Source organism: Balaenoptera musculus, chromosome 5 (assembly GCF_009873245.2).
Source record: "Balaenoptera musculus isolate JJ_BM4_2016_0621 chromosome 5, mBalMus1.pri.v3, whole genome shotgun sequence".
Lineage (NCBI taxonomy): Eukaryota > Metazoa > Chordata > Mammalia > Artiodactyla > Balaenopteridae > Balaenoptera > Balaenoptera musculus.
The window spans coordinates 14,211,364-14,238,383 of record NC_045789.1 but is presented as its reverse complement, the minus strand read 5'-3'; the positions used below and the strand labels follow the sequence as shown (position 1 = coordinate 14,238,383).

At 36.0% G+C, this 27,020-nt stretch overlaps 1 protein-coding gene across 1 annotated transcript in view; it reads right to left on the bottom strand.

Annotated features, from left to right (window-relative positions):
- Nucleotides 1–27,020, bottom strand: part of GRID2 (glutamate ionotropic receptor delta type subunit 2) — a 1,394,429-nt gene that overhangs the window by 94,546 nt on the left and 1,272,863 nt on the right. The window contains exon 14 of the mRNA XM_036853844.1: nucleotides 23,628–23,794. Within this exon, the coding sequence (XP_036709739.1) occupies nucleotides 23,628–23,794 (167 nt within the window). The remainder of the gene's footprint in view (nucleotides 1–23,627; nucleotides 23,795–27,020) is intronic.

Here is a 27,020-nt window from a genome sequence, read left to right as displayed (position 1 = left end):
CTCAGTGTAGTTTCCAGATAGTCCCCCAAGGAGAGACTTAAGTAGAACATTTTGAATAAGAACTCTATCCCAGTAAATAAACAAACAAATAAGAACCAGTGCTCTGGATATGAGTTCTTTGAAGTTGGGGCAGAGGTGATTAGAAATGAGAGATCAGATATTTTCCCCTAAATCTGTGCTTAAGCCTTTGAGTATATGGTTGAATTAAAGAGTGTGCCATCTTTATTTTTTTCATCCAGGAAAGACACTATGGTAGAAGGCATTTCTGTCCTACCAAATCAAATACTGCCATGATGGAATACTGATAGTACAGAAAAATTTTATGGTTTGGTGAGATCTCTTCATCCATAATGGGTTCAAAGTCATTTGGTTGATCTACAGTTAATGTCAGTGTTCACTCAATGTCTGTAAACACATACAATGTCCTAAGTATTATATATGATTTACAATATTCTAAACACATTAAAGTATTATTATAATTACTATAAGGATAAGTTCAAATGAGTTTCTACTAAGATACAAACAAGAAAGAAGTAGAAGCACAGAATTATAAAGAAATATTACTATATGAAAGGGGATAAGAATATGAATAAAATATCACATGAAGATAGGGCTAGTTACGAAGAATTTCTTATTTTTAAATAGGTGTTATCGTTTTCAATGTATATTCCCCTAGATAGAGGTATTCAGAGGCCAGACTTCTATACATACCACAGGCCCAAAGCACACCAACTGACAATATACTGAAACCTTTCTCCCCCTGGGGCAGTAACACATCTATGGGAAAAAGCACACCTTCAAAACTACCTGAACAAAGAACTGATCATATGAACTTTTCTGAAGCAGTGGGTAGTGTAAAAAGGTCTAATAAAAATTGAACTTTTACGGGATATTTTATGGAAATGACAGCTAGAATTAGTTGCCTCGCCTTTTCAGAGCTGTCCTTTCTGGTTTGGTAATTATGAATCAAATATAGGGAGGGACATGGATGGAAGTGTGGAATGTACTGAGCAGTGTGTGTGTGTGTGTGTGTGTGTGTGTGTGTGTGTGTGTGTGTGTGAAGGAGGGTGTGTGAGTTGGTGGAAAGTGTGACGTGTATGCAGGTGAGGCATTTAATTTTGTAATGAGCAAATCTGCTAAAAATCTCAATTTTCTGTTTATTGGTGATTTACCTTAAAATTTCCACTGTGTAATCTCTGCATGTACTTTGTTTTATTTGGTAAAGGTAGTGCATGTTGATGAACAGACTAAATTAATTTTATTTATAACAGACAATCACTTGTAGCCATTCTAAGCTGACATAATGATTTTTCAAAAATAGTAACTGGGTTAATTAATACAAATAAATCACTTAATACATTTTAGGGGTTTTTCAAGTCCCCCCGTCTTCACACTTTATGGCACTTGTTATTTTTAATATCTCCATAGATTGTGGAATGTAATTAAGATTGAAAATATTTAGTTCTTCAATGGAAAATGAATTTAAATTTTTTGCACATAGACAGAATATATTTATCCCTCCGAATACATTAATTAGGAAGAGAAACACTTTACTAAAATGACTACTGACTGCAGTAAACCTTTTTTTCCCCCCTCAGAGAGAAATAATTGCCATATAAAAATAATTATCCTTATTATTATAAAATAAAATAGATATTTTAACAAAATTGTTAATGCTTTAAACTTGTTGGATACAGTGAAGCTATGTAGCTATGTATTTAAAATATTTTTATGATATATTATGTAAACTTTCTGAGTCATCATGACTATTTTATTTTAAAATCTCAAGACTTATTTTAATATTCTACAGGGTATTTTTTTGCTTTATTATTATTATTTTTAATTGAAGTGTAGTTGATATACAATGTTGTGTTAGTTTTAGGTGTACAGCAAAGTGTTTCAATTATATATAATACATATCTATTTTTTTCAGATTCTTTTCCCTTATGGGTTATTACACAATATTGAGTATAGTTCCCTGTGCTATACAGTAGGTCCTTGTTGGTTATCTATTTTATATACAGTAGTGTGCATATGTTAATCCCAAACTTCCAATTTATCCCTCCCCACTTTTCTCCTTTGGTAACCATAAGTTTGTTTTCTATATCTGTGGGTATTCTTTTGATAGAATACTTGTTTATGAATATTGAAATTATGCTAATAAACATTTCTCAAGTTAAAAAAATTTCTGAATTCTATCAGTGTGTATTTCACTGTAATCTTTTCTGCATATAAATCTAGAGTTATGCTAATAGTCAGATGATCCCTGAAGAATCAATAAATACCAAAAACTATTAATATTTGTAAAAAGTTCATGACAATGAATAGGTGAGATGATGAGAGAATTAGAATAATTTAATCTGCCTGAAATTTTTTAAATGTGATTTTGACATTTAATTATTAGGATTCAAGCAGAATGAAAATAGCAATCCATCATTTCAGGGCTTTAAATAACATTCAGGTTAAACATAATTTCTTTAGAAGGAATTAGAGCTTATTTCTGGAAATAGAGTAAACAGATAATGACCTAGATCTTTTGGCTATTTTTTGGGGGTGGTTTATAATTTCTTATAATTTTGGGTTTCTAAACTGTGGGTCTGTTAGATGGACGTTTTCTACATCTACCATAATTTCTTGAATATTACTTTAGAAAAATATGTTGAGGAATATATGAGCTGAGGTAAATTCATAAAGCTATATAAATGTCCTAAAGAAAAGAGCAATATAACTTAGCTTTTTCTGTTTTTCTCACCTTTGGCATTAGTTAAAACGCTTCAGATTTCTGTATTCTATTAATTCACTTTTGAAAAGATATTTGGTATACTAATTATTGTGGCCTATTTTTTATTTCATTTTTTATGCGACTTGAAATTTAAGGATTTCTAAGGAAGCCCACCCCTAGATACTGGTGTTCTGTGCTTCTAAAATTGATTTCCATGGTTCTTCTTTAATATGCAGTTCTGAAGTCTGGTTAAAGACAAAAAGTGAAGTAAAGTATAGGCAAATAGGACACAGGTCTTCTGCTGGGTGACATGCTTAGTAGTCTATCAAGAACAGTAAAGCAGTAATGGGTCTGGAGTTCCAGTTAGTTCCTTATAGCTTTCATTAAATTTATTTTTGGTTGAAGCATGTATTTTTTAATGTTCATTGTTATTCAGTAGTAGATTTCATGCTAAAATTCAAAAGCAGCATCCATAAATAGAGCCTATTTGAATCCCTGATTACTGAAAAGAAGTATGTAATATCCACTTAATTTGCCGACTCTGGGACAGTGAAACTTTCAATCGGCTCCTTATCTTCTTCAAAAAATATTTTGTTACATTTTTCTTCATGGGTTTTGAACTCTATATGCCTATTTTATAATCCTACATTTTCCTGGCCTTTTAAAGCATCCATTTATATGCATTTATTCTATTTTTATTCCCTTGTACCTATTGTTTTATCAGGCAGTTTCAATATTCTGGTACTATATATGCTTTTCCCCTTACTCAGGCACTGTAGTCTATAATAATAGCAATCAAGGCAGTTCATTCTGACAAATGTGTGTCAGAAAAAGCCTGCTGTGACTTTGAAATATTGAAAGTGACTGATAACATAATGTGTGAAGCAGAATAAATGCATACAAATGGAAGTTTTAGCTGAACAGTCAAAGAATGAACTAAATACAGTGTCAGAAGCGGGCCCTGAAAGCTCTGGGTGCCAGTGGTTACAATGGCAAATTACTAAATGGACTTTGCAAAGTGTTTTATGAATAAAGCAGGGGCCAGAGCTTTATCATTTCTTTGTGCTTGGGCTTCCTCAGGAAGCACAATGAAGTGATGTTCCCTTGAAAACCTTCTGGTTTGGGAAGTCACACAGTGTTGAAGGAGAAGACAAAGTACTAAGGGGCAGTTGGGAAATATGGTAAGAGAGAGGATATGATCACTGAACCCAGGATGGTTCAGGTTGGCTGCTGGACAGACAGACATCTGCGCTACAATAAACCCACTTATTAAGAAACACCCAGGAAATAAAAGAAAAAGCCTTGACTGGCAATTTGCTAAAACCTGTCCTTATTTTTAAAAGCTTACTGACATTTAAAATGGAGTACTTTGAAGAAAGGGATAATAAAAATAAATCCTTCTAATATTTGAACATTGCAAAGATGGCAAATAAAGTTTTCACATGTGTTGAGACTCCCTGACTTTACATTATTTCTTGCTAACTCCTGTTTACCCTCGTGCAAAGCTCCTAATAAAATCAGAAACATCGATTTCATCTAGGTTCCGCAGGGACTGGACCCTCATCCAAGAGATAAGCCACATCCTTTTGCACTAGAAGTAGGCTGTTTAGAGAGAGCTTGACAAAGCAGTCAAATAGTGGAAAACAAAAAAAACAGCCCAAGCCAGAAACCTCTCTCTCTTTTCCCCCATTTTCCCACCTTCCTCTTCTCTCTTCCCCCCTACTTCTTTCTCTTAGCTAACTATATTTAGAACGTAGTTTATTCTTCCTCAGGGATGTCAAGGCTAGAGGTACACATTAAGAGGGTTCGTGAGCATTCCGTTGACAATTTTCACACATACAAAATAGAACACTTCTGGGCAGTGTTATAAATATAGGTATTATAGAATATGCCTCCATCCATGTTCTTTTTAAAAGTGTGAATGAATTTAGTGTTCTCAGATCTCAGAGTTCAAGAGTCCAAGCCTGAGATACACTGGTGTTGGCAGGTGCCTTAGGAGATGTTGCCAAATATATTAACTCATAAAAATGGAATTTGCCTTCTCTGCCAGTATAAATGTGGCTACTTTGAGAAGACTTAACCACCGGGGTGGAAATGTGATAGTTGTGGAGGAGCTCAGAGATTGTTCTAACACCTTTGTCCTCATCTTTTGTCCTATAGCTGTTTTTGTTTGTTTTGTTCCACTGTGTTCTTTCATGTCTCAAGATTACTTTTTTCTCCATTTCAATGTATTTTAGGTCACTATCATCTCTCATTTGGATTACTGCAATAAATTTCACATTGGTCTCTCAGCTGCTAGAGTCTTGCTTCCAGATAATCAATAATCAACACTGCAGGCGGAGTACAGTTTATAAAATGTAAGATTTTTATAGCTAATCTCACGTAAAAAGCCTCTGATGGTGTCCTGTCACCCTCAGGATGGAGCCTGAACTCTTTGACCAGGCTTCTCAGGCCGTGGTGGAGGTGGCGGAGATTCCCCCTCCCACCCCGTGACCTCCCGTGTACCTGGCTAGGCTCGTTTGCTGCCACTCTCTCAGTCCTGTTCAGGCCACAGGGTGCCTCTTCCTCCTGTTCCTTCTGTTGTATAGTATGTACTTTATTTCAGCAACTGTATTAATTTGCTAGGGCTACCATAACAAAGTACCAAAGACTGGGGGCTTAAGCCACAGAAATTAATTTTCTTGTAGTTCTGAAGGCTAGAAGTCCTAGATCAAGGAGTCAGCAGGGTTGATTTCTTCTGAGGCCTCTCTCCTTGGCTGGTAGATGTCTTCTCTACTGTATCTTCATATGGTCTTTCCTGTATGTGTTGGAGTCCTAATCTCCTTTTCTTATGAGGTCATCAATCAGATTGGATTGTGCTTGCCCTAGTGACTTCACTTAACCTTAATTACCTTATCTTCAAATGCAATCACATTCTGAGGTACTGGGGATTAGAACGGAAACAAAGGAATTTTGGGAAGACACAATTCAGCCCATAATATCAACCGACTTCAATTGCTCTTTAAATTGTTCAGCATCCGTTTCCCCTTCCTGATACATTTCACCAGAATTCTATATTTATTGCCTGTGTGCCCAGAACACAAATCACACTGAACAGAAAATATTCCTTTTACTTTTTTACCTTTCCTTCTAGAGAGTAAGCAGCTTGGAGGCTGGGACTGTGTGTAGTTCACAGCTATAGATCCACTGCTTACCATAGTGTCTGGCACACAGCAGGTGGTTAATAAACACTTGCTGAATGGGATGAAGCATTGCTAGTTTGTGTTTTTTTCTTCTTTTTTCAAATCAATTTACATTAACTTGAAACATATTAGGTATACTATATATGGCTAATTCCACTGATTTCAGCATGAATTTTCCTTTTAAGTTAACTTTAAAATTTTTATCGTATTTATTTTATTTTTTTTCGCCACACTGCACGGCTTGCAGGATCTTAGTTCCCGACCAGGGATCCAACCCAGGCCCTGGCAGTGAAAGCGCTGTGTCCTAACCACTGAACCGCCAGGGAATTCCTTAAAATTTTTATTGCATTTTAAACTTATTTTTCATATTGGCCCTGTGGTGTGACTGTATCGAAATAGGCATACAATTGGGACTATTGAGTTAATGCAAGGTCCCCCATTCCATGTTCTGCCTAACAGCAGTTGCATGGATTTCCAAAGTGTAAAAATACAGAAGAAAGGAAAGCTTAAGGATTCATAACTGCTATTGACCAGGTGCTTCATTGTGGAGCCTCTCTGTTGTGTACAAAAAGTTCTTAGATTTAAAGTAGGACACAGAATTGTGCATAAAACATCCCAAAGGAATTTTTTTTTAAATGTAAGGAATGTGAAAGCGGTCAGCAGCATCAGCTTAGAAACGCCTGTGTTTCATAGTCCTGTGAAACACTCCTGAGTTCTTAAAGCACTGAGTTGCTTTAAAAAGGAAATAAGACTGGAGGTTGTGTACAACAAGTTGCTTACATATTTATTATGGTTTTTTTTGTCCCTCTTCCCCACCTTTGCTCCTCCACAGTCATTCTGAGTAAGGGATATGCAATTCGGACTTTTAAATTTCAGAAAAAAAAAATATTTAGGGGATTTGACCAAGGTTGCTCAATTTTTATTTTAAGTGAGGACATTAAAAGAGATCTGTGCTCATTTCCGAAATGATAGGATATTTAGTTCTCCAAATATAAGATGGATATAATCCCAGAACAAAAGACAACTCTTTAAACTGAATTCATTGAGTTAAGATTTGACTACATTGTCCACCCCCCCTTTTTTTTTTCACTTTACAATGGGCCAGTGAACATCTATTCAGAGCTGGTATCTGTCTGTGGAAAGGCACTGGAAGTTGACAAAAGAGACTGGATTTCACCTATGAGCAGGCCATTTAAACTGAGGCGGGAAGTAGAGTAGGAGTTAAAGAAGAGGTGAGTGCAGGAATGAAGGCCCTGAGGCAGAAGCAGGCACCAGGAACAGGCCTGTACCTTGGGATACAGGAAGTGGGGAAGAAAGAGGTACAGGATGAGTTGGGAGAGGTGGGGAGAAGTTAGACAAGAAGAACCTTATGGGATCCTTTTTATCGTTTCTGTTTCCTTTTTGTCTTCATAGTGCCTGATGCAAAGCTTACATATCTACTTTGCCTTCAGACATCTCAAAGTTTTGGAACTAGATGAGGATTTTAGGGGCAGAAGAAAGTACACAAGACTGATAGCAGGGAAATCTGGAATTTTCTGTAACTCAAACTCTGCCAGGTTATAACTATATGACTATGGCGCATTAATCTCTCATCTCAGGGATTTTGTTTCCTCATGACCTGGATAAAGATGGTTGTGAAACAGATGACAAATTATGACTCTTTTAGTTTCAAGAGTCTATGGATATGTGATTTTAGGTTAACAAGGGACCTGTGGACTTTATGTCATGCGGAGGGAAAACAGTAGGAATATAGCCTTGAAGATATAGTAGGGAACTTGCTGTTTTCCTTCTATAAGCAAAAAAAAAATCTATTTTATTAGTAAATTTTTCTTCACCCTCCTTGAAAACTGGATAAAATTTAGTGACTATAAGAGGCAAAGTTTCTACTTTCAAGAAGTTATTTTGCTAACAAAAGAAAAGAAATAAGATATTGCAATATTTTATTGGGATAAAGATAATGCCCAATTAGGAGGTAGGCTTAGGTGAAAATCTGGAAGACTTCTATCCAATACACCAGTTAATATTATTTTGTTAAGCCTCTATAGGCAAAGCACTGTTCAGAACACTGGATCAAGTTATATTGAAACCAGCTGATTAATAACAAAGATTCCAGAGAGACAAAAGGAACAACCACAAAAGGATTTAAAAAATTGTGTGCTATGTATTCCCAGCTGAGGTTCAACAAAGACCTGCTCTCTTGTCTTATTCCAGCTCTCATATTGTAAACAAGTGCTCTTTTTGCAGTATGTTTAGTGCTACTTTAAAAAAATTTTCTTCATTGTCTTAATTGTGGTGATGGTTCCATGGGTGTATATGTCAAACCTAAACTGTATACTTTAAATATATACAGTTTTTATATTGTAAAAAAAAATTGTGTGATATGATCAATATAGCGGTTACAAAAAGTGACGTTGGCTGTTTAAGAAGAGCTCTTGGTTGTTGAAGTGGAAGGAAGTCAACAAGTGGAAGTGAGGAAGAAGTGCAAAAAGACGTTATAACTTTAACTGGTTAGCCTACTATATAATTTAGGTTTATAGATTCAACACCAAAGTATTTTTCCTTTGTGCTCTCTAAACCCTAGTTTCTTCATCTATAAAATAGGTACAATAATCCTTCCCTCAGTGAGGTTTTACAAGAATCAAATGAGATAATATAGATTGTAAGTGATTTGTACATGACTGAATATGAAGATCAACAATTGAAAAAGGGGGAAGAGAGTAAAGAAGGCAGGACAAAAGATGCAAGGGAGAGAAGGAGAATAGTAAACAACAAGGCTGTCAGAGCCCGTGTATTAGAGCAGCAGGGCTCCCAGTGAGGTCTCTACGGAACAGCAGCAAAGCTTCCACTGGAACTTGTGAGAAATGTAAATTACGCACACCTCCTGAGTCAGGAACTCCGGGGCTGGGGCCCAGAAATCTGTGTTTTATCAGGTCCACCAGGGGATCCGGATGCTGGCTCAAGTTTGAGAACCGCCGTTAGAGAAAACTCTGAACATAGTGCAGGCAGTCTAGAGCAGCAGTTCCTGTATTCATTTAAGAAACAGTTACCAAGCACCAACTCTGTTTCAGGACTGGTGTAGATTCTGAGGTTATAGAGACGGCGTCATTTGCCGTCATTACTCACTAGGCACTTTTCCAGTCACTTCTTTCCTAGTGCTACTTTAAAAAAAATTTTCTTCATTATCTTAACTGTGGTGATGATTCCATAGGTGTATATGTCAAAACCTAAACTGTATACTTTAAATATATACAGTTTTTATATTGTAAAAAAAATTGTGTAATATGATCAATATAGCGGTTACAAAAAGTGACGTTGGCTGTTTAAGAAGAGCTCTTGGTTGTTGAAGTGGAAGGAAATCAACAATCAATATCAACCCTCAGGGCTTGGATCTCTTTTGGCTGCACATACTTGGTCTTGATTTTTTCCCCCCTTGTTCTTTTGTATTGATAAATCCTAAATTTACATCTCTCTACTCCAGTTTATCCAATCTCCTTTCATTTTTTCAACAGTTTTCAGGTAGAACTCTTGATGTCACTACAAATTCAACATGTGTAAAATGAATAGCCTACTCTTCCTTTCCATGGGGCTCCCCTTCCCATGTTCCTATTTACAGTTTTCCAATTGAGTCTATGGTATCACACCTCTTTCTGTTTAAGGGCATGACCTCCAGAGCCAGGGTTCAAATCCCAGTTCAGCCATTTATTAATGATAAGGTGAGCAGTTTACTTAATGTTTCTACATGTCAGTTTCCTTGACTATACAATGGGATGATAATAGCACCTATCTCTTGGGGTGCTGTGAAGATTAAACGAGTCAGTCTATAGGAAAGTTTTAGAAGAATGACCAGCACAAAACAGATGTGCAATAATGATAGTATTATTATGGGTATTATGGGTATTGATTCTTTCTCTTTTGTTCCTTATATTCTCCAGTATCTGTTAATTCTTCTTTCAGATTTGCTGTAAGGAACATTAGAGTTGACTCTCCAGCATCCCTTCCACCCCACTAGATAGACAGTCTGAGCTATGAGTATATGTTCTCAAGGGGATCTGCTCACTCCAGGGGTAAAAATATGACCTAAGATGAACTAATTAAGCAGAAGGGACAGATTTATTTTCATGCTTGAGAGGAGAGATTTCTCATTCTCTTCTTCTGAATGGAAACAGGGAAGCACATTGTCCCTATTGCTGCTGTAAGCCTCCTTCATCACAAGGCAGGTCAGCCTGAGGACAGTCTTATCTCACTCCACCAAGGAGGGAGAGTGGAGAGGTGGAAAGAGCCTTGGTCCTTGAAAACACTGCCCTCGTTGAACCTCCGAATCAACCACATTTGAAGGCATCTACTGCTAGACGTCTTGCTATGTGAGATAAATTTCTTTCCTTAAGAAACTATAACTTGGAGTTTATATAAGTAAATCACTTGTTATTGTTATTACTAGATTTTAGTATCTTTATAAAAGGTGACTATCTTTTTCTGCTTCTATTCTTTTCCCACCCACTTCAGTGGATATCACAAATCATTTAAGCATATTTTTCTAACTACTACTGAAGTAATCTCTGAAATCATCAAACCCAAATGTAATTCAACCAGTGTATGTCTTTCATAACTAGCACCTTCTACCTGTCAAACTGGAATTCTTATTATTTTGTCTTCTTTCCTAAATTTCACAAAAACCTAAGTTCCAGTCTAATATCATCAAGCTTACCAAACCCAAGGCCAAAGTCTTAATTCTTCTGGTTTTTAACTTACTTTTGGTTCATGCTTGACCAAGTCAGTTAATGGTACCACTTATTTGTTCAGAAGAAAAAGTTATACTGATTCCTCTCTTTGCCTCCCCCATCACATTCATACCATTTACCAGTCCTATGAGTCTTATAGCTATGAAAGGCTGGAACCTGTCACTCTTCCCCATCTCAGTTATACTACCCTAGACCAACCACCATCATCTGTCTCCTGGACTATCTTCACTAGTCCTAACTTATCTTCCTACATTCACTTTTGCTCACTGCCTCTACTGGCCTCCCTCCCACCATATTTTTTTCTTTATTTTAACAACTAGGGGTAATAAATACTCCTCTTTTAAAAATTCCAATGGCTTGCCTTTCTTATTTGGAAAACATTTGTAGTCTTTACTATGTTTTTTCAAGGTTCTATAATACAATTGGGCTCAACTAACTCTTCAGTCTCCTTTCATACTATTCTCTTGTTTGTTCACTCTGACCCACCCTGGACTCCTTGTCATTGTTTAAACATTCCAAGCTGGTTCTAACTTCAGAGCTTTTATATTTGTTGTTACCTATGCACAGAATACTCTTCCTACACACTTTACATTCAAGAACATAATTAAACATTGCCTCCCTAGAAAGGTTTTCTGTGACCCATACTGATCCATCTTTATTATCTGTCTCAGTTATATTTTCTTTATTGCATGTTTTCCAATAAGAAATTATCCCACTTATTTGTTCTCCTTCAATGTTTCCTCCTTCAACTCTCCAGAATAATGTAAGCTCCAGGAAAGCAAAACCTGTTAATCTTTTTCGCTATTTTATCTCTAGAAAAACAAAATAGTACCAAGCACTAAGTAGCTGCTTAACAAATATTTGTTGGTTGAATGAATAAACATGAATCCTATTCTCTAGTAAGTTGCTTGTGTTAGTAATTGCAAGTGAGAGTAGGACTATTTTTTCCCCCGAAACATTACTTAAGAACCTGTTGAATATGTACTACGTAACTATTTATTATGGAAAAATTTTAAAAAGGCATAAGATAAGTTTTGCAATTTTTTGCAAGCTAAGAACTTAGAACATATTTGAAAAAGTATGAACACAAGAAATGATTAACAAAAAAGTGACATATGTGGTACAGAGAAGATAAAATAGAGAAACACAATGAAGTGTTTGATTAGAGCTGAATTTGCTAGGAAGACTTATGCTGAGGATGGGTCAGGAGTTGGACACCACAGAATACATAAGATTTGAGTAGGTTTGGAGAGAAAGGGATAATCGTGATGCGGTGTGCTGAGATTCAATTAGGATAGTGACTGTGGAATGGAAAGTAGAAAAAAGCAAAAAAGGGACATTTGAGAGCAAGTTTTGGCCTCAACCTTTTTTTCTTTATCTCTATGTCCTTTCCATGGGCTATGTCTCTGGCTTTCATTATCTTAATGGAGAGTTTGTCCAAATCTATATCTATCCTTCCAGCCTCTCCCTCAAGTTCTCACCCCGCATTGTCATTTGTCTGTCACAGTCTCTGCATTTCCCTGTATGGATGCATCATTGCCCAGTGTCTCCAACTCAACATGTCTAGATCAAAATGAGCATTTTCACTCTCAAACCAGCTTTTGCTTCTGGCTTCTTTTCTGAGAATAACTTCCCCATCTCCAACCTGGGGCAAGGCTAAGGATTTCAAATTCATGTTTGGTTTCCCTTTCCTTCATCTCTGTGTCTAGCCAATGGCCAACATTACCCTTACAATATCTCTCTGTTTCCTTCCATTTCTATTGTCTTTAGTTCGTGTCTTTTACTTTTCCTTAGTGATTCATTCACCCATTCATTCAACTAATATTTATCAAACATCTGCTATGTGGTAGGCTTTCTTCTAGATGCTTGGAATAAATCTCTGAATAAAGCAGACAAAAGCCCCTGCCTTCTTGGAGCTTATATTATAGATATAGTAATGGCTTCCTACTGGCATCCTCCTTTCTAGTTAATTCCTTTTTTATTTCATTGCGTACATTCTTTCTAGACTAATCAGAAAGCATACTTCTGATTCTGGTTAGTCTTTATACTGAGTTCTTCAATGACTCTCCATATCATAATCCACACAGCTTGCCCTGATATTCAGAGCCCCTGGGTTCTGCTCTGTTCTATCTCATCAGTCTTAATGACGTACTCAGCGTTGCTCTACTGAATATATTTTGGCTGGGAGGTAATCTGTTTGGCAAATTTCTGCAGTTGCTAAAAACACACAGAAGAGATTCATATTAGTAAAATTGGTGTTGATTAGCTCAAAGAATATGAGAGACTGCCTAGAAGGGTCATGCTGACTTTTATAGGGAGTGCTACATAGATCTTGGTTAATTAATAGAAAAGAAACAAAAAGTTGACGAAAATAATCAGAATAAAAATATTACTATAGAAAACATTATTTCGGAAAAAGACTGAAAACCTTATCGGAACAGAAATCCCACCACACTTTGTATCAGGGTGCTGGTTCCTCCCATCATATCTCCCTGTCTTACCATGGAACATCAAGGCACAATTTTTATATACATTTTCTGAGACCAGTAATATGTGAAATAAAAACATGTTGAATTTCAATCATTTAAAATAGTTACTGGGGCTTCCCTGGTGGCGCAGTGGTTGAGAATCCACCCGCCAATGCAGGGGACACGGGTTCGAGCCCTGGTCTGGGAAGATCCCACATGCCGCGGAGCAACTGGGCCCGTGAGCCACAACTACTGAGCCTGCGCGTCTGGAGCCTGTGCTCCGCAACAAGAGAGGCCACGATAGTGAGAGGCCCGCGCACCGCGATGAAGAGTGGTCCCCACTTGCCGCAACTAGAGGAAGCCCTCGCACAGAAACGAAGATCCAACACAGCCAAAAATAAATAAGTAAATTAATTAATTAATTAAAAAAAAAAAAAAGAAATGAGACATATCTATATATACTGCTATGGAGTAAATACCGCCCCCCCCCAAAAGTTACTAACATTATTTCAAACATAAATAGCTTCATAAAGTGACAGGTATCGAATGGATTATCAAGAAAAAAGGTGAATGCACGCTTTGAGGTATATTTCTGTTTGAAGTTAAAGCAAGGAACTATACTCATTAAAACAAAAATCATTGTTGCCTCTGTTAGATATTATTCTGGACTATATAGACTCATAAATATTATTCCATGTGGAAATCTTATTTTTATCTTAGCCATAATTTAGTTCCAGAAATAGTACAGCCAGCCTTCTGTATTCTACACCCACGGATTCAACCAACCAAAGATTAAAAATATTCGGAAAAAAATTTCAGGAAGTTCCCAAAATCAAAACTTGAATTAGTTGTATGCCAGCAACTATTTACATAGCATTTACATTGTATTTACAACTATTTACATAGCATCTACATTGTATTAGGTATTACAAGTAATCCTGAGATGACTTAAAGTATGCAGAAAAAAAGAAAAAAAGAAAGTATATGGGAGGATGTGTGTAGGTTTTTTGAAAATATGATGCCATTTTACACAAGGGACTTGAGCATCCATGGATTTTGGTATCTATGGGGGTCCTGGAACCAATCCCTTGTGGATACCGAGGCATGACTCTAGGTTCTGTTTCATATTAGTAAGCATTCAACATGTGATTAGTCAATCTGGCCAATTATAAAGTTAGTTTTTTCGAGCTGCTTAAAGAACTATGAAATGAGATAGATAAAAGGCAATTATGGATTCGTCCCATTAAAAAGTCATGATGGGGGCTTCCCTGGTGGTGCAGTGGTTAAGAATCTGCCTGCCAATGCAGGGGACACGGGTTCGAACCCTGGTCCGGGAAGATCCCACATGCTGCGGAGCAACTAAGCCCGTGCGCCACAACTACTGAGCCTGTGCTCTAGGACCTGCGAGCCACAACTACTAAGCCCGCGTGCCACAACTACTGAAGCCCGTGAGCCTAGAGCCTATGCTCTGCAACAAGAGAAGCCACTGCAATGAGAAGCCCGTGCACTGCAATGAAGAGTAGCCCCCGCTCACCACAACTAGAGAAAGCCTGTGCACAGCAACGAAGACCCAATGCAGCCAAAAATAAATAAATAAGATAAATTTATAAAAAAAAAGTCATGATGAATGAAAACCTCCATGAAGGAATTAAAGTTTTGGCCAAGTATAGTCTTTTTTTTTTTTTTTTTTTAATTTTTATTTATTTATTTATTTAGTTTTGGCTGTGTTGGGTCTTCGTTTCTGTGCGAGGGCTTTCTCTAGTTGCGGCAAGTGGGGGGCACTCTTCATCGCGGTGCGCGGGCCTCTCACTATCGTGGCCTCTCTTGTTGCGGAGCACAGGCTCCAGACGCGCAGTCTCAGTAGTTGTGGCTCACGGGCCTAGTTGCTCCGTGGCATGTGGGATCTTCCTAGACCAGGGCTTGAACCCATGTCCCCTGCATTGGCAGGCAGATTCTCAACCACTGTGCCACCAGGGAAGCCCCAAGTATAGTCTTAAGCTAATTGTAGCAAAAGAAGATAAAAGGGAGGGAAAATAATTACAGTATCCTCCCACAGCTTTCAAGTTTCAGTACTTGTACTGTTTACTTCTGATCAGCTGATGCAAGGCGGCTTCAGTTTCAAATGGATCTGCCCCATCATCATAATGGGAGACTCTTACTGTTGGCATGCTGTTTAAGATTCTGAAAGTTACCTGAATTTCAGGTGAACTAAAATGCCATTCAGTATCTTAATGTGAGAGAAAGCAGCTCCAGGAGCAGGCATGAAGACACTTTGGATGCTTGTTACCCTGGTGCACACAGGGGTGTGTGTGTTTAGGGCAGTGGGAGTGGGAACTACGGCATTACGGTGTTTGACAGCATGAGTTCAAACCTGGCTCTGCAACTTATTAGCTTTATGTCCTTGGAAAACTGCTCAGCTTTTCTGTGACTCAGTTTCCTCATCTGTAAAAGGAAGTTAATCATGGTATTTACCTCTTATGGTTATTGGGAGGATTAAATGACTTAATATACTTAGGGCACTTATGTAGCACCTGGTCGGCTCATAGTAAGCCTTTAATGAATGTTAACTATTATCTTAGGCTATAGTATAGTTTCTCTATAAGTTAAGGATAACATAATCCATAGCGTTCTATCCATCACTTGTGCTACTTTTTTATGCATGTCTATAAAGTAATGACAATTTAAAAACAGATGTACTAGTTGTTAAATGTATTTACTAAGTAATATTCCTGGCTCCTTTATGTAAGATATAAATGTGCTTCTTAAAACATTTATTTTACTAGTAAATTTTTAACAAAGAGAACTGGCAGAACAGGGTAGGATGGCACACTGGCCCAGCAGCCTGGACTTGTCACCCCGGGGCATGTTCTGACCAAGGGTTAGACTCTGGGCAAGTCACCCAAATTCCCTTCCCAGTTTCACATATGCCAAATTAGGGAGTTCATCTACATGCATGCCAAAGTTGTATTCATGTCTCATATTTTAAGGTTGTTTCTTCTATCAACATAGTTATCATGGGAGCCCATGTGCTTATTCCCATGTTGTTACTACACTTACAGTATTTTAAGGGTCTATAAAAAAGTAGCACATTTTTGATTATCCTCAATGATATCAAATTTTCCCTTTAAAAGGAGATTGAATTTTTAAAACAGTAAAAAATGTCTTGGGGCTGAATCTGGTGAGTAAAATGGGTCATTTGAATAGAAAAACTGTGATGTAAGTATAATGGAATAAGAGTGTTTTTGAGAGAGGCTTATAATTGACCCTGGAGGGGGTGTGTGTGTGTGTGTGCGTGAGTGTGTGTGCGTCCACGTGTGTGCATGAATGTGTGCTTTGAAGTGCAATACACATTTATCATTTTAAGATCTGCAATGTTGTGTTAAAAACTCAGCCTTTAGTCTCACCTAATTTATACCATTATAATAACTATGCTTTTTGAAAACAACTGCCTTTTGAATGAAATGATACTTACTCAGATCTAGAAACAGCACAAATCTTATTTTTAAAAACGGCTAATCCAACTTGCTTCTTGCAAAGGAGCTTGGTCCAATGTCGCAGACTCATTATTCAGCTGAAATACTGCTTTGTGTCTTGCACTGGTCATCTATCTTCTCTGTACCTCAGTACTTTTCTCAAAAAAGTCTAATAAAGATTCTTGTTTATAAACAGTACTCTCTTGTACCTTGGATGAAGTGCTCCCCAAATGCTATATGATGTAAGTACAAGGGAAACAGAATCACGTAACACTTCAGAATCTACTCCATGGGATTGCACTGCCTGATGGCTGAGTTTGTGTTCAGCAGTGAGAATGCTATATGCTTAGTAAAGTCTTGTCATTTTCTTAAAATTTCTCTACTGCTTTGCAAGATTAATAAAACTAATCTCAAATCATATAGTAGCATATATGATAAATATTTTTGAAATATTCACATACTGGAAATATCATCAACTGTACTTATACCTCCATTTATTTAGACCAAATACTGCAATAAATGTAAATCATTTTGGTTCTCCACTGGAAGCAGCAGTCAGAGTGATTGGTAAAGCCCACAGGATGTTAGTCATAAAAATAGCTCCATCAGGATTCAGGAAACAGAAAAAAATGACAAAAAAGCTACCTCACTTTTTCTCTTTCATTGAAGTTCCCTAAATTCAGCATTCTAAATTTAAAACAAATGTTTTAAAGGGGGATTGCTTTGAAATATGAATAGTACATTCCTTTCAGTGGTTTCCAGAGGCTATTCCTTGTTTAATATATGCATATTACATGAGAAAAGAAAATGACTTCCTTCATTTAAATGTTAAAATGTATATTATTATCTTAAATAAAAATATATGTATAAACATATATTATTATTTTCTTCTACTATCTCCCTTTGAAAGTGAACCTTCAATGTTCCCTCTGGTTTTGCAGCTCCTCAAACATATTTCCTTACTTTATATAAACATGTGCATCTAAACTATCTATTTTTCTTGATCTAGAACAGAGAATGTGAATGTGATGAAATCAGTTGGTTTTAGCGCTCTGTGTGTGTGTGTGCGCGTGTGTGTGTGTAAGTGTTGGTATATACCGTTGACCCTTGAACAATGTGGGCTTAGCAGTGCTGACCTTCCTCATAGTAGCAAATTTGCATGTAACTTATGTTATAGGGGTATCCTAGGTTCCTCCTTATCTGAGGTTCCTCCATGTCTGCCATTCTGCATCCCTGGATTCAACCAACAGTGAATCATGTAGTACTATAGTATTTACTATTAAAAAAAAATCCGTGTATGAGTGGGCCTGAGCAGTTCACACCCATGTTGTTCAAGGGTCAACTGTATATATAATTAAAAAAATAATATCTGGTGTGTGAGAGAGAAGAACAATACTACTAGGGATATATAAACATGATTTGAGCAACTGTAGAACAAAAATCTGTAAGCCAGAAGATTGTTTGACATATCAAAGTATCTACTAAGTAGTGGATTATCATGTTGTTGTTTTAAAATACCCATTACTTTTCTAGAAATAATTTTCCAGTTGGTTTTACTTGGAGGTGAAATAGAGCTTATACAAAACTTGTAATAGATGAACAAGAAGGAAAAATAAGAGTTGGAAGGAGAAGAAAAGAGTGGGCTGTTTATGGCCACTTGGATCTGCACCTCCTTTCCCTTTCAGATTCCTGGATTATATGTACTCTTCTGATTTCCACCAAGTCCTGTCCATCCCTCTTCAAACTGTACCATTTTTCTAATCTTTTCTCCTTCTTCTCATTGAGAATATTCTCACTGCTTCACAGCTGGAATACTACAACCGCCTTGTAAATGGCCTTCCTCAGTTAAACTCTGTCTTTGTCTAACCCAACACCTGGGACCCTTCAAATACTCCTTTGTCTAGATATTCTCCTCTTCAGAACCCCACAAAGCTGGTGAGGACACGAGCTCTAAACTGTGTTTGAGTCCTAGCTCTACTTGTCATTAATGTGTGACTTTGTAAGACACTTAACTTTGAGTCTCAGTTTCCTCAAATTTATAAATGCAATTAATAATGCCCAATTCACAGAGTTGTGGTGAGCATTATATGAAATACATCAAGTGTTTAGCATAGTATATGCTTATTAGATAGCAGCTATCAATATTCTGGTGTATCACATTTAATTTTCGCTTCTCTACCTGTATTCACCTGCCAACATTCTCTCCAGTCAAGTTGTTCTTTCTCATTGTCCTTTCAATACACAATGACTGTTTTCACTTGTTATTTCATGCTTTTCTGAGTTTCATGTTTTTCTTACCTGTACCTGTCCCCATATCCAAATTCTATTTTCCCTTCAAGTCTTCCAGCTCAAGTCTAATAAAATCTTTTCTATCCTACTCAGCAATGATTTCCTTTTCTCTAATTTTTTCAGCATTGTCTATACCATGCAGTTTAATGTATAAGTTCATATTACTTAATGTTGACATATGTATCTCGATAATGTCACTCCTGCTCTCAGAGTGGAGGGACTGTATATATTTTGTATGTCTAAAGAGAAAACAATTAATCTGTTTGTTTGACTTCTGGTTATATCTTTCCAGTCAACCGAGTGCAGAGCTATAAGCCAGTTGGTGACTTATTTTGGAGCTGCTATAGGCAATCAGTGGAGCTGCTTTTTTCTCTTCCTGAAAAGGGAACAAAGTGCTTAGAAAGTTGGGAATAAAAGGATTAGGGCTCTATGATTTTAAGTTAAATAAATATTTCCTACCTTCCTTTTGGGAATGAAAGTATAAAAATTCTTACAGCTGTGAGTGGAAAGAGAGGTGGACATGTGATGTTTGTTTTCTCTTTCTTGTCAGTTTTACTAATCATTGTATGAAAAATTAGAGAAACCAAGATAAACAGAAAATTATTATGATAAGAGAAGAGAGAAGACTTTTTAATATCAAGTAAGCACAAAGGATAAGTACTCAACGTATTTGAATATAAGTAAATAGGATCATCTTTGAGCACAAAGTGAGGTAGATCTTTTATACATTCATCAAATATTTATTGAATGCTTACTCTATGCAGGCATGAGGTAGGCACTGGAAAAAGACTATATCCAAGTAGTCCAAAACTAAACAAATAAAAATTGCCAATTATAGACAAATAATGAAAACATCATAAATCAAGAGTTATGATTAATTCTATTCTGTGCCCCTAAGAGAGAGAGGAAGAGAGAGAGATAAGAGAGGCAATCTCTAAGTGTTTATTTAAAACACAGTTTGTTACTCTGACAGATCAGAGTATGTGATAAGGAAAACCTGTCCTGGAAATCTAATCTGTGCTCAATAAAAAGATACTGGATCACAGAAAGACAATAAATAAAACACAGTGTGTTAAAAGTGTACGTCAATTTTGGGAGCCAGCATGTCTGGATTTGAATCTCACTTCTAATACTCAATAACTTGGTGAACTTGGACAAATTACTTTACCTCATCTGTCTCAGTTTCTGTGTCTATAAAATGAGGATAATAATAGTACTTACCTCATGTAAGAACTCAGGGTCTGGTACACAGTAAGCATTATACAGTATGTTTTATATTATTTTTATAAGCTTTTAAAAGAAAGATAAGGGAAGACAAGGTGCATGAACACCAAAAAACATAGAAGTAGAAAATTTCAAAAACTTCCAGTTTTATTGCTTTTTTGTGATTCTGAGCAAGTTATTTACCCCTTTGGACTAGTTACACCCCTGGTAAAAAACGGAACTACTGTTCATTCCATTTCTAAAAATTCTGAAATTCTGTGATTAGGTTGAAATATTGTTTATGCATCTTTTCCACTCTCCATGAATTCAAAAAATCATTCTCCATGAAGTTTGAAATATGTCCTTGTTTTTGTGTCACTAGGTGGTTCTATTCCCAAAGTTTAGGGTTAGCAGCCAATAGGCAAAAAGGGACTCTTTTATTGATGAAGCATAAAATTCAACTCATGAGTTAGTTACTCCTTGACACCCACTAAGATTTGAGAACAGAGGTGAGCTTGTACTATATGCTCAATAAATATTTTTTTGTTATCTTTTTAGCCTTATGAATAGTTAAGGCTCTAAGATCAACACTGGAACTAATTTTATTAACAGCATAATGATATCACTCTGAAAAATTCAGTTCTCTTCCATTCATAGATGTCTTTCATGTAACAACTTTTGATGATTTTATTATACTAAGAACTATTATGAGAAAAAGGCCACAGAAAACATTTGATGAACAAATAGTGTCAGAGAATTCATTGTAAACAGTACCCACCACACTAGTACTCTGACCCATATATCTGGTGAGATATATAAATTCTTTAATTTCTGCTACCAAATTATCTAGTGTTTGTAGAGACCAACGAAACAAAATTCTTCTATCCAAATCTACAGTCATACATTGTAGCACTTACTGGTCCTTAAAAGTCACTCCTGTGCATGCCCACTCGCATACAATTGTACAAGTGAGCGTATCACTACACCCTATGCCTCTGATGCCTGGCATGATGCTTGCCAAAGCTCAGGACCACCCACTCAGTGTATGTACTTGTAGACTAATAACTGTGCACTAATATGCAAGTGTGTAATAAACAAATATACAACATTTCATATGATTGTTCTGAAGTCATTAAAACGTATAAGCATACAAGATATTGGGCAGATAGCAGATAATAAATGTAGTTACTATATCATTATATAATATTTATTACATATTAAAGTACTTTGGTATCTAATACGTGTGGTATAGGCACATAGTTACTTGAGATATAATTAGTATTTACTTATTAAAAATCACTCTGAATACTGTCATTTCACTGAATATAATCACATGAGCAATCAATGATCTAGTCTAACCAGTGGTCCAGGATAAGTTGTTGTAGTAAAGCTATTTATAATAATTTCTAAAATATAATACAATGATTAAGTGTGATGGTCTCTATAACTTTAAAATTAGTTAATAAAAAGGAGTTCTTTTTTCCCTGATGGCTGTAGCAAAAGGGAATGAATGCAGATATTTTCTGGGTTCAGGGAGAGAGTTTGGGTGATAGATTAACGCTGCACGTGTGTATAGACGGGGCTGGCCTGATGGTGTTTCTTTCCTCTCTCTTTCTCCAGATGTCCAGGGGACTAGGAGGCAGGGTGTCATTATTAAGGAACTCCACAGAGAAGGACAATTTAAATTGTCAACATCCGTGATGCTAATCAAAGGAAAAATAATGCTCATTGCTTAATATTGTGTTTTAGTAGTTCAATGAAATATATTCACTCAGAATTAAAATCTCTGTAAGGTAAAACACCACATGGATAATAAGGAATAGAACATTTGGTGTGATTGATTAAATATTTCTTTAATTGCTATTATGTTTGTGTATTGATTTTATTGGCTTCATTTTTTTTGGCATAAAAGTCCCAGAAATCAGGTCTGGAAACAAAAAAATATCTGTAGTGAAGAAAAAGCCAATTAACTGCAACTAAGGAATAAACAGTCCTTTTCCTGATGACCTGGTTCATGTTAAGGATCCATTAAACTTCTCTGTTGGTCTTTTACCATAAAACCCTGGCATGCCCTTCATTCCATTATGCTTTCCATCCTCTCTTCTAAATTCATAAAAACAATGGTGTGCTTCTTCTAACAAGTAGAAGAACAGTGGTGGTCCCTGGGATGAGAAGCTGCATAGAGACCTGCAGTTGACCCGCAACTCGCAGCAGAATTCAGCCAAATCACAGCCCTTACGTTCCATCAATAAGAAATAACTTTTTTTTTTTTAGGATTTTTTTTTTGATGTGGACCAGTTTTTAAAGTCTTTATTGAATTTGTTACAATATTGCTTCTGTTTTATGTTTTGGAATTTTGGCCGCGAGGCATGTGGGATCTTAACTACCTGACGAGTGATCAAACCTGCACCCCCTCTGCATTGGAAGGCGAAGTCTTAACCACTGGACCACCAGGGAAGTCCTGAGAAATAACGTTTTTAAAGTCACTGATTTGGGTTGTTTGCTACACAGAAAAGGTGACTAATGTAGGACCCTAGAGTTAATTTAACATCTTCATTTGCTGATAAAGAGAGAGGCCTAAGTTTTTAGTTAGCTAACAGAAGAGTTATAACATAAATTTGGACTACTGACTTGTTTTGTTAAACACAAAATGCCTGGCTTTTTGTTATCTTGAAATTTGGAGGAATACAACTCAAATAGTTTAAAATTTGGGGCCTTAGTACTACCTAGAGTACTACCCAGTACTGCTCTCTTTCATCTGGCTTTAGCTTTTAGAAAATAGGTACAAAAATATCTAGTAATAAATCAAATAAATCAGTGGCAAATAGAACATACTTCTACCTGAAAGATATTTCTCTCTCTTAGGTCCAACCTGGTTTGGTAGTAGAGATAATAAAATGCAGTGATCTTGTAAATTCCTTTCAGGCCCAAGTCTTTCATCTACATCATTAATATAAAATATACATTTAAAATTTTCTTTCTTAAACAACTTATAATAGAAAATTCTGATTTGAGGATGAGTATAATTTCTTAATAAACTGTCTCCTAAATTTCCATGACAAAGTTTCACGTATACTTTGACACCAATGACAGACTCTAAAATTTTTACTCTTTTCCTTTGTAAAATTGATATGGAAACATCCTTATCAGTATTTGCTTTAAAACTTTAACTTGGTCCTGAAGTTTATTTTATGCTTTGGTGTTTTTAGAAATGAATGAATTTTGTTAACTCTATGACAGTTTTAGTCCCTAAAAATTCAGAGGCTAAACTCAATTAAGTTTTTATTTTATTTTGTATATCAGTTTTTTGAGAATAACCAGTTATATGCAGCAGTAACTTTTCCCTTTTTATGAGAAAAATAATACTTTAGTACATGCTTTAGGAAATGTCTTATTGAACAACCACTTATAATTCCCTTTTGTTGTGTTGTTGTTTACTGTGGTTTTCCAAACAAAGAAAACAAAATGTAGTAAACTAAATGGGGTAACCAAGTGGATTTTCCTTTTTCTATATTTCCTCTCTTCTTATTTGGACCACACACAAATCTTACCTTTGTGAAAAAACATCTCTGTAAGGACTGCCATGCTGCAATGCAATTCCATATCCTCGATCAGCAACAGTATTCCCAATGGTGTAAAAGGAGCAGTCTGGGTCATTGATAGCCACGTATTCCAATACAGCTGCATCCCATACAAAAGCATAATTTCCAAATTTTACCTGTGCAAATATGGAGAACAAAAGAAGAATATAGGATTTAAGGTTGGAATTTTAAGTCATATAGATAGGATAAAAAATGTTACATTGGTATATATTTAATTGTCAAAAAATTAATAGGACCTGTATTTCAAACTAAACACCTATTCTGCATGAGAATTTGGCTTCTGGTTAATTTACAGCTCTGTTCTCTTGGAAATGTAATAAAGTTGGAATGTAAAATGACGCCTGAGTAGTAAATGTCATCTGAACTGGAAGAGTAAATGCAGGAAAGGAAACCATGTCATTGAGTTTCTCTGAGTGCAGTAATTCTTATAGCTGGCCTTGTGTCTTTGCGGACCCTGGAAATTGTGCTTTTGGAGTTGTTACAAGAGATATTGACTCCTTTGGATTATTAGGCTTCTAAGCCAGATAGGCTTTTGCACCCACCCAATATGGGTATCATCTTCTTGCCTGTGATCTATATTCTAAATGAATTCTGCAAGTAAAACTCACACTGAAGAGAAATAACTAACACTGGCCTGCTGGCAAGATATATTTCTTGTCCTTCTAAGTTAATCTGTTGCCAAGTGTGACCTATGGTAATCTTGTAGCCAAACTTGGTGGGCATTGCGATAAGGAAAAAAATAATTATACAACCTTGTCTATCACCATGTAGGGAACATGACTTTATTCTGGGTTGTTTACAATATCGTTTAGTGATTATCTTTTTTTCCCTCAGTAACCTAAGTCAAAATTTTATCAAAAATAAATACTGATATTAATAAAGTTAATTTAGAAAATTATTACATATACAGAACTTAATGAATTCATAAAATAAACAGAATAATTAAATCAAATATTCAGTTTGTTTATTTGCTTATTTATTTATTTGAGGGGAAAGTAATTTCTTGGTAAATCTGATTAGGGAAAAAGAAAAAATGTATAAGTACAGGTAGAGGGAATGATGCCACAAAATGGGTGAATAGGAGGTCCCCCACCTTCATAACCCCAGAGAAATGACTATTTGGCAGCCATCCACAGACAAAAGTGCCTTTGTGTGAGCCTTGGGACCCAGGCTGCAAAACTCTGGTGGAGTCTAAAACTGACAAAGAATGCTTTCAGAAGGTAGGCCTGTACCCCAGTGGCCGGTTGGCTAACTGTGGTCCTGGCTGCAGTCTTAGAAGCAGCCCTATTTCCCTGTGGACTCTACTCCAGATATGTAAAGGTAACAGGTAAGGATGTCCATTCTCACCACTTCTATTCAATACAGTACTGGAAGTTCTAGCCAGAGTAATTAGACAAGAAAAAAAATCCACATTTGAAAGGAAGAAGTGAAATTATCTCTATTTGCAGATGACATGATCATATGTGTAGAAAATCCTAAAGAGTATACAAAAAAACTACTAAAACTAATAAACAAATTCAGTCAAGTTACAGGACACAAAATAAACATACAAAAAATTGTGGCATTTCTATACACAAACAATGAACTATCTGAAAAGGAAATTAAGAAAATCCCATTTACAAAACAACAAAAAGAATAGAAGAAACTAAACCGAAGAGGTGAAAGATTTGTACAGTGAAAATTACAGTAATGAAGGGAATTAAAGAAGACACAGATAAATGGAAAAACATCTTATGTTCATGGATTGGAAAAATATTGTTAAAATATCCTTACTACCCAAAGTGATATACAGATTCAATAAAATCCCTATCAAAATTCCAATGGCATTCTTTACAGAAATAGAAAAAACAATCCTAAAATTCATATGTAACCACAAAAGACCCAAGATTACCAAAGCAATCTTGAGCAAGAAGAACAAACCTGGAGGCATCATGCCTCCTGATTTTAAAATATGTTGCAAAGCTATAGTAATTGAAACACTATGGTACTGGCATAAAAACAAACATATAGATCAAGGGAGCAAAATAGAGATCCCAGAAACAGATCCACACATTTATGGTCAACTAATCTTCTGAAAGGATGCCAAGAATACATAATAGGGACAGGATAATCTCTTCAATAAATGAAGCTGGGAAAACTGGATATCCACACAGAGAAAATGAACTTGGACTCCTATCTCACACCATATACAAAAATCAACTCAAAATGGATTAAAGACTTAAGCATAGGACCTGAAACTGTAAAATTCCTAGGAGAAAACACAGGGAAAAAGCAAACACTACATGAACCCACTTACATGTGGAATCTAAAATAGTCAGACTCACAGAAGCACAGAGTAGAATGGTGGTTGACAGGGGCTGGGAGGTGGGAGAAATGGGGAGACGGGGGTCAAAGGATACAAAATCTCAGTTATGCAAGATGAATATATTCTGGTGAGTAGAGTTAACAATACATGGTATTACATATCTGAAATTTGCTAAGAGGGTAGATCTTAAGTGTCCTTATGACAAGAAACCGTAACTATGTGAGATGATGGATATGTTGATCAGCCTCATTGTGGTGATCATTTCACAATGTATACTTAGATCAAAACATCAAGTTGTGTATCTTAAATATATATAATTTTTTGGGCAGTTGTACATCAATAAAGTTAAAAATACAGATAGTTAGAAACTGGAAATGAAATAAAATATTCAGAAAGATGTTCAAAAATAATTGTATGCATGATTCTATAGGAATAAAATTAAAATATCAATAATGTTGATAATTTCCTGGAAAAAGAGAAATCACCAGATTTTCTCAAGTAGAAGTAAAAATGTCTCTAGCACAAAGAAAGGGCTAAATTAACCTTGATACTAAAGTATGAGAAACCTCCAAAAATCTCAGTCTTGTTCTCCCCAAAATATCAGCAAACTGATTTTCATGGTATAGTAGAAGAAAAATGTAGCATTAAACAAAAACTATCAACACTGCTTCAGTATTAGGAAAGTTATTGGGATAATATATATTATAAATGAGGTTTTATAAAATTTTTAAATGATTTTTCAACAGACACCAAAAAGATATTTGACAAAATTGAAAACCATTACTTATCTCCTATCTATCTATCTATCTATCTATCTATCTATCTATCTATCTATCTATCTATCTATCTACCTATCTAGTAATGCACAAATAAAAAGATTCTTCTTTAATGATGTATAGAATAGAATAACTACCTCAAACAAGCAGCACATCTTTTGGAAACTGAAACTCTAATGGAATTACCATGAAAGCCAAGAAAATGATGCCTACTATACCCCCCAAACTTAACATGATTGTGATCATTTTAGCCTATGTAAT